General features: G+C 42.0%; 1 protein-coding gene across 2 annotated transcripts in view; it reads right to left on the reverse strand.

Moving 5' to 3' along the window:
- The window catches only part of msh6 (mutS homolog 6 (E. coli)), an 11,254-nt gene extending 4,343 nt beyond the window's left edge, over positions 1–6,911 (reverse strand). The window contains exons 1-4 of one of the 2 annotated variants that reach the window (XM_061744842.1): positions 6,539–6,911; positions 4,453–4,655; positions 4,180–4,358; positions 459–3,036 (exon numbers count right to left, since the gene is read on the reverse strand). In XM_061744842.1, coding sequence (XP_061600826.1) covers positions 459–3,036; positions 4,180–4,358; positions 4,453–4,655; positions 6,539–6,804 — 3,226 coding nt within the window. In that variant the 5' untranslated portion in view covers positions 6,805–6,911. Of the gene's footprint in view, positions 1–458; positions 3,037–4,179; positions 4,359–4,452; positions 4,659–6,538 lie in introns of both variants that reach the window. The other variant, XM_061744841.1, reaches the window with a different exon arrangement.
- Positions 6,912–9,029: the final 2,118 nt, after the last annotated feature.

Genomic DNA, 9,029 nt, shown 5'->3' on the forward strand with positions numbered 1-9,029 from the left:
TTAGGGCTGTGCGATTAATCGATTTTAAATCTAAATCGGATTTATTAATCACAATCGATGTTAAAAAAAGGAAAATCGGAAAATCGATTTTTTTGCAGCTGGCTGCATTACAGACAGAGCTCGTCTAGTCATCTTTGTTTGGTCAAGAAAATTGTAAATGTTGTCACTTTACTAAACTCAAGGAGGATTTACAGTATCTTTCAATTGCACTTAATTCCCAATAGGGAAATTTGTTTGCTATTTTTCTTTAAAAATAAAGATAAAATATTTGAAACAATTTATTCCATTGTCTTTTGTAGTTTTACCAAAAAAATCGAAATCGAAAATCGGGTTTTCAGAGAAAAAAAAAAAAATCTGGATTTTATTTTTGTCCGAAATCGCCCAGCCCTAAAACAAATATTTAAATATAGATAAATAAATACGTTATGATTAACTTTAGGTAAAGAGAATGTCATTACCAAGCACTGCCATGCACTCCACACCAGTCTTCCAGTCTCTGTAATTCTTATCAAAGTTGTAGAAGAGTCTCCTCATGCAGTCTTTCAGCGCTGCATCTCTCTTCTCCTCAAATCCCTGCAGCTCTGCGAACAGGCTCTCGGTCTCCTTTGTCACGTAACGCTTCCAGCCTTTCTTTGTAGACTTCACCTCGTATTCCTCGGGGATATTCCTGTCCGAGACGCTGTCAGGAACTTCCATCTGAAAGCGGTTTTTCCCAGTTCCCCAGTAGGACATGCTCTTACAGCCAAGTCTTTTCTTCTGCCTCTCTAGATAATCCTGCAGGTCTCGCTCACAGTTCTTGATTTCTGACAGAGCTTGGTCGTACTCGGGGTCAAAGCCAGCTTTAGGGGTTATAACGCCGGTAGAGCGGGCTTTCTGGTGGTCAAACGCGGTCTCCCAGCGCTTGAGTTCAGCAGAGAAATCCGGGAAGAGGCCAGTCTTCTCGCTTTTCAGACTCACAACTTGACTGAGCAACGTGGACTGAAATTGCCCAAAGATTGGAGCAAAGATAGAAATGATCTCCTGCATAGTTTTGAAACCTTCCAGCGCTGAAAGGAAGTCTGCTATCTTGCGCTTGCTATAAGTGACCTCCTCGTAGAGAACAGCTCTGCTGTCGGGGTGGTCCTGGTCCAGAGGAGTACCGAGACTGTGGATTTTACTCAGAAGACGCTCCAAGTCCGGCAGTTTCTTCAGCAGATCGGAGACCTCAGTCGCCTGAGCCTGAGCGGCCATTAAGTCCTCCACCGCATCCAGCCGGTCCCGGATGGACTTGGGGTTACATAGCGGAGCGCACAGCCACTGTTTCAACAGCCTCTTGCCGAAGGGGGTAGAGCAGGTGTCTAAACGATCCAGCAGGGTCCCTTCTGTTCCCCCCAAACCATTCTGAAAGATCTCCAGATTTGTCAGCGTCACTCCATCAAGGACCATCCGCAGAGACGTCTGTGCAAAGAAACTAGCAGGTCCGGCAGCTTTCTTCAACTCAACATCAACGGGGACGTATTCTTCAAAGTTTGCCATGGACAGCAACTCTTTGTCTACCAGACATTTCTTAAGGTAGAAGATGCATCCCCCGAAAGCCGACAGCGCCAGCTCGTAACCCTCTTTGGGAGTTAGGCACAGTGAATCGCTCTCAGAGGTCATCGTTTTTAGAAAAGCTGGGAGAAAACCTTTCCCGGTTTGATCTTCTCCAGTGGTCTCTTTAAAATAATCTTCTTCCGAGAGAGTTTTGAGGGTTTTCTGAGCATCCCAGAACTGCGTTCCTGCATTAAGTCCTTCCTGAAGAGCAGAGGACAGAGACACCTTGAGTATTTTGCGTGTTTCAACGGATGGGTTGCCCTTTTCAAATAAGACCTCAGCGGGAGAAAAGTGTGCGATCAGGGTGCGAAGACGAGAGCAGTGACGGTCATCAGGGAACTGGCCGATGTGGAAATAGCCAACAGAGGTGTCCACAAAACAAACACCATAGGTGCGGTGGCCACCAGAGTTTTCTCCTTCAGACTTTTCCTTTAAACTCATGAGGAACTTACTCTGAGACTCTGAAGGAGCACCGTCTAACACACTGTAGGTCTGTGTGCCGCGCGTGATAATCCGGCACACTTCTCTTCTTACTACGCGGTCAAATTTTGTAGGCTTGGCCATGGTTTTGCAGCGTGCTTCCATCATGTCTGGGGTCTCCGTTTGCTCCACACGAGCCACCTTGTAGCCTTTTTGGACCAATCCATCTGAGAAACGTCCAAAGCCAATCTCTGGAAAGCCTGAGTGAGCCCAGGCCCCCTTCATGAACGTCAGCCCAAGCTCATTGACTCCAATCACTGCATCCATGTGGTAAAGTTCATAAAACTTTCCAACCTTGTAGAAAAGCACTGCATCAAACATCTCAGATTTGAGCTGCCACCACCGCCGCATACCAGGAGTGTTTCTGTTTTGAAAGTCTTCAGGCACATACAGTGTGGTCGGATCATAATCGTCTTCCGTCTGTCGCCGCCTTTTACTATCTTTTCTCTTTCCTTCCTTCAGCCACTCCAGCTTCTCGTGATCCCAAACTGTTTCCCCTCCGACTGCTGCTGATCCATTCGCCTGGCTCTCAAAGTTGTCCGGAGCAGAAAAGGCGGACAAACGAGACTTTGTGTTAGCCACGATTGCTGCCGGTGCTCGTTTTGGTGCAGCCGATGGGCCGGCAAATGTCTTTGTTTTTGGATTCACAGGCTTCTCTTTCTCTGCAGGACGTTTGCGCTTTACGGGCTTGATGGGGCTTTCTACTTCTGACTCTTGGGTGCTCTCTTCCTCCTTCTCATCTTCACTGCTCACTGTCACCTCCTCTTCCTCATCTTCAGTGCTACATGAAGCATTTTCTGGTTTAAACTCCTCATCTGACCCGTCGCTGTCAGAGGCTACAATAATACGACGGCGCTTGGCTTTGCTTCCCTTTTCTGTCGAAGCACGGGATGCACGTCGACTGACTTTAGGCAGCTTTTCCTCCTCACTTCTCTTTTCGTCCTCATCACTCACTTCTTCATCAGTCACTGTCGACTTGTCAATCTGGAAAAAACAATAAAAGTTGTATTATTGATGGGATTAGTGTTGACTAGGGGTGTAACAATATATCGTGCCACGAAGTTTTGCGATACAATAACGGCACGAAACGTGTCGTGGAGGTGACAAAGTGTATCGCGACATTGGGTTATTAATATTAATCTAGTGCGTTGACTAGAAACGCGCATCCGACCACGCGTGACGACCGTGCCTCGACCCGCCGACCAAAATCTGACTCCGCTCAGAAGAAACTAGTCCCGTTTTGAGCTCTGAACTTTTACTTATGTAAGGCTGGTGTAGAGTTAAGCCTTACCTTATTAAATTAAACCTTTTTCTGGTCGTGAGTAGGATAAACACAGGGAGAACTTCTGCTGAGTTGGAATGTACTTTAATGTCCCTCAACAGCGTAGGATTTTAGAGCATCAACACAGCACCTAGTGCTGTATCACTCCGCCCAATCTAAAACACATTACAACTTCAGATAAACTGACTAGTGTCATTATAGTCCCTGATTTACAGAATATAAAGAATATATTTATAAAATAATGAACCCTGAATTACCAAAATAACCTTAACAGAAATAAATCTCATTTTACACTTATAAGGTGAGCATGAATCAATCTTTTTTATGATGTAAAATTGTATGTATTTACTTTTATTTATTCATTTAATTTTAGTTGTTAAATTTCTGGAAAAGAAAAAAGTCAAATCATACATGAGAGAAACTATTCAGTTTGTGGCAAAATATTTTTATTTGTCTGAAACTGAAGATGCATAATGCAAACCTGACATTTACTTTTAGTTCAGTTTGTGGAAAATGGTTGGCCTGGCTTTCTCTTTAAAACTTAAACAGTTATAAAGCATTACAAACTGTAACAATAGGGCAAACGCACGGTATTGTTTTGTATTTTGTGTGTTTCAAATAAAAGAAAATTTTTTCCAGTCATATGTTCCTCATTCAAGGTTGTTAAAAAAATACTGCTATAATATCGTATCGTATCCTCAATATCGTGTACCGTATCGTGAGATTAGTGTATCGTTACACCCCTAGTGTTGACAAATATAGCCTCTGTTATCATTGCTGTTACACAATATTCATTACGAAAAACATTGTTTTTAACATTTCAAAAAGCATTATATTAATGTCACCTCCATTTCTTCATCATCGTCGTCCTCTTCCTCGTCAGATGGATCCATGCAAAGAGGCATCTTTAATCTTTTTTCAGGACTGTCAAAAATAAATCCATCAGCAAGCTCCATTGCACGGCGGATCACGGGTTTGCTGCTGAAGAACACCCCTCCAGGTTTAACGTCACTGCTGTCAGAGCCTGCAGATCACATGCAACAGTCACGTTTATTCTGATACCCAGGCACACAGTGGAATTAAAAACTTGACAACACTGGGAGTTATGAGTGGCCAACCTTGGTACTCTCTGATGTATTTGGTCCGAACCCATCCCCTGGTAGGAGGTTCATCAAAGAAATGGACATGTATGCGCTGCTGTCCCCCACGTCCCCTCATCTGCTGTCCAGTCAGGGGCTGCGGTACAACCATGCAGGGCCACCAAGGGTGTCCTTCCAGTTTCGCCCACACAAGGGCACCAGCTTTGAATGGGCAGGTCGAGCTGCTAAAGACAGGAAAATAAAAGTAAATACCACAAAAAACAAGGTACCAGTAAGAAGTTAAATACTGCTGCAGACAAACACATGTACCCTTGATTTAAACTGCAGCTGGTATAACTGACACAATTAATGTGGCAAATGTTTTCAAGACTTGATTATGCAAAATATTTCCTGGTTGTTGTTTATTTTGTTTTAAATTTAATCTTAATATTTAAAGTGATGATTTTAAAGCTTGTTTTCACCACGGCCTGGTTCGGAAACTGCACCGCTGCAGAAAAGAAAGCACTGCAGAGGGTGATGCGAACAGCACAGCGCATCGTGGGAGGGGAGCTTCCACCTCTCCAGGAACTTCATGAGAGACGTTGTGTGGCTAAGGCCCAAAACATTATCCGGGACATCCATCACCCCAGCCATAGCCTGTTCCAGCCACTGCCGCACCCATGGCCGGGCAAACGGTACCGGTGCATAAAGAGCAGCACCACCAGATTCCTGAACAGTTTTTATCCGTCAGCAAATAGACTGCTGAATACGATGGAGTATTAGGGCCAAACTAAGACAAAAAAAGAAATGGAAATTACGAAAATAAAGTCATAATATTTTGAGAATAAAATCGTAAAATTACCAGAATAAAGTCATAATGTTGTGAGAATAAAGTCGTAATATTTTTTGAGAATAAAGTCGTAATATTACGAGAATAAAGTCGTAATATTAAATATATTATAAATATAACTTCACAAGATGCTCAATATTACGACGGAGTATTAACACAGGGAGAAGATGCTCTTCCTGTTAGAGTTCTCATAAATTAACACTTTATTCTCGTAATATTACGACTTTATTCTCATAAATTACCACTTTATTCTCGTAATATTACGACTTTATTCTATTACGACTTTATTCTCGCAACATTATGACTTTATTATCGTAATTTCCAAAAATGCATTTGTTTTAGTTTGGCCCTAATACTCCGTCGTAGCTGAACAAGACTTAGTTCTTGTGAAAGACTGAACTGAGCATATCTCTTGCAAATAGATTTTTATATCATACACACAAGCCCAAGACTATTTATCGTTTTTCTATCCTTTTATTCCACGTACTGTTTTAATGTAGATTGTTCATGCACTATGCACTTTGTTTTTATGTCTATCTTTTAACTGTAAATGATGAGCCTGCACAAACAAGTTTTTTACCCATGTTACTGAGTAATATGATGTGACAATAAAGATTGATTGATTGATTGATTGACAACTAGCTTTTACAAACCAGGTTACAAGGTGCAGTTTGTGATCAAAATACTGCAGAAGTACATCTTGCAAGCTTTTCAAGACAAGATAATTTGTCTGAATCTGACCAAGAGAAAATCTTCATCACAAAAATGTAAAATCACACCCTGATTTCACTCTTGCATTCGACCATAAAGCTCCTAGTGTATGTAAGTGCATTGGTGCAGAGTTATGGCTTAATGAAAGAAATACTAACTTAGAACTTGCAGTCACAATGCAAAGACAAATTTTACTTTTACTCTGAATAAAAACTATGCAGCATAGTTTTATTTTGGTGACAGGTGTTGTGCCATCAATCTCATCTCTGACAAACGACAAAAACGAATGCAATGTCCTTTCAACTTAATCACAGATCCTATATTAGCATGTCAAAGGTAGCATTACCATTTCACTATCTGAGGACAATTTAAAGCGAAATTACCAGGAAAAGCTATCAGGAAAGCCACTTTACAGCATTCAACAGACTTGTCCAAGTGTACAAGCACTGTTGCCTTCTAGAAAACGCATGAGAGTCAATTAAGCCTCTCATCTTCGCCATTTTCTGCAGACGGATAACAAACAGGGAAACGTGACTCCGGCAATTAGACGGCACCAAAACTAACCCATTCTCAGTCTTCGGGCCCTTGTCGCCAAATAACTTCTTGAATCCTTTATTCACAGCCTTGGCACCACTTTTCTGGTTAACTTTGGGGGTCTTGTTTGGCCGCTGTCCTTGTACCAGCTTGGCTTCTTCTTTGGGAGAAGAGCTGGACTTCTCCACGGAGGAAGGCAGGTCCGCCTCGGCCGGAGAGGGGCTCGGCTTCAGCTTGGGCTTGGAGAGCGGCGGAGACTTGGTGAAAAAGTTGAACAGCGAGCTTTGCTTCGCCATGTTTGTGGGTTTAAACGCGTTTCTTGCCGTATTTCAGGGATAATCCAACACGCAGTGTCAGCCCGGGGCGTCTCTGCATCGCCTACTAGCAAGCAGCTCCTGCGCGGGAAACCCACACATGTGGTGTGGGCGTGGCCACGTGGTGTGGGCGTGGTCATGGGCCTCCGCCAATCACAACGCAGCTACGCGATGACGCGGGTCACGTGATCCAAACACCGCTCCTCTTGTTGGTCATGGTGTTGGCGCTCAGAATAAACCTTTTCCTCTTTTTTTCTGGTAAACTTTATTTTTAAGGAACTTTACTTGAGGCTTTACCACCCCTCGTGGTTCATGACGCTCCATCTCGTTCAATAACAGATTGGCTAGAAATGAACACAAAATAATATTTGCAAGTTAATCAATGACTCACTCCTGAGTTTCCTACTTGAAACCAGAGGTGTCAAAAGTATTCACATTCATTACTCAGGTAGATACTAGAGTTTAAAAATACTCCTGTAGAAGTTGAAGTATCAACTCAAGTTTTTTACTCAAGTAAAAGTATAAAAGTACTGGTTTCAAAACTACTTAAAGTATAAAAGTAAAAGTAATGTAAGGGGGAAAAAAAGCCATTAAGGACAAAAGCCATTGAAAATGAATGCATCTTAGTATAATGCAAATATATTAAAGAACCATACTGTGTACTATTGAGCATTAACATGTGTTTCAGGGAGCAGGAGATATGATGACTAGTTGCCTATAAGTATTGTAATGGTGCAAAAAGTCAAACTTCAGAGGCATGTCATAATTTATCCTAACCTTTATTGGAATGTACATCCAAGTTTAGTTGCAGGAATCTGAGGGAACGGATGTAAGAACAAAACTGGACAAGAACATCTGAAACAACCACAACCAAATTCACTCAATCTGGATGGAGCAATTTAACTGGATAGTTTTTTTTAAAGGCCGAAATGAAATAGAGTAACGAGGCTGTTTTTAAAATGTAAGGAGTAAAAAGTACAGATAATTGCGTGAAAATGTAAGGAGTAAAAGTAAAAAGTCGTCTGAAAAATAATTACTCCAGTGAAATATAGATAACCAAAATTTCTACTTAAGTAAGGTAACAAAGTATTTGTACTTCGTTACTTGACACCTCTGCAAATAAGTTTATTGGCAAGTTTGTTAGACACACACAAGGAATTTGTTGTGGTGATTGGTGCAGTACAAAGAGCAAATATATAATGAAAAGAGAAAATGTACAACATGAGGTTTTAAAGTGCCGGATATGAGTCTGTGCAAGGTTGACCTAGGATGTGCGGTAATGTAACGCATAATGTCAGGATTGGAGTCTTTACGTTAATGTAACGTAGAGTGGGGTGGGGGGGCAGTCCGTGGTGGACGGGGGAGAGGGGGGTCCGGGGCCTTGTTGACGAGGACAGCTGCAGTTGGGAAAAAACTGTTTTTGTGGCGTGAGGTTTTGGTCCTGATGGACCGCAGCCTCCTGCCAGAGGGAAGAGTCTGAAACAGTTTGTGTCCGGGGTGGGAGGGGTCTGCTGCAATCTTTCCTGCCCGCTTCAGGGTCCTGGAGGCGTGCAGGTCCTGGAGAGATGGAAGATTGCAGCCAATCACCTTCTCTGCAACAATCAATCCTGCGTTTTAGAGATGAGAGGCTTTCTCTTGGTTATCTTTCCAATGGTTATCTTTATCTTTTCTTGCTCATGCATGTTTTTTAGTTTTTCTATTTGTTATGTCATAATTTGTAACATCCTAATTGAGGCTTAAGAATCAGAAATGTGTCTTGTGGACATAATTTGAATTGAAGGCAAACTCCTAGGGTGCCCAACCCTGGGAAGGCTGAACAATATGCTTCAAATACGGGCACTTTATTTTGCCATTTTTTGTTATTCATCGGTGTGTCTATTTACTTAATTTTTAGACTTGATAAGAATTTGTTTTTTTGTTGTTTTTTTATGTCCTGGTGCACCTTAAAATTGTCATGCGCTGTACTTTTTTTTTTACATGACTTTGTGTTTAGTTTCGTCTTGCATGGATTAACTCAAGGAGAGCAACAGTAGTTATTACTGTACTCATCAAATGCAGCTGAGGGCGGACGTACAGGATCTTTTGCAGACAGCCTGTTTCTGGACATCATGTAGGCTACAGGTTTAGTTTACATGTAAAAGTGAGACTGAAGTTTGAATGATGGCATAATCTCAAGAAAGAGGTTGTCTGCTAAAACAGCCACTCGA

Source organism: Cololabis saira, chromosome 17 (assembly GCF_033807715.1).
Source record: "Cololabis saira isolate AMF1-May2022 chromosome 17, fColSai1.1, whole genome shotgun sequence".
In the NCBI taxonomy this organism is placed as follows: domain Eukaryota; kingdom Metazoa; phylum Chordata; class Actinopteri; order Beloniformes; family Belonidae; genus Cololabis; species Cololabis saira.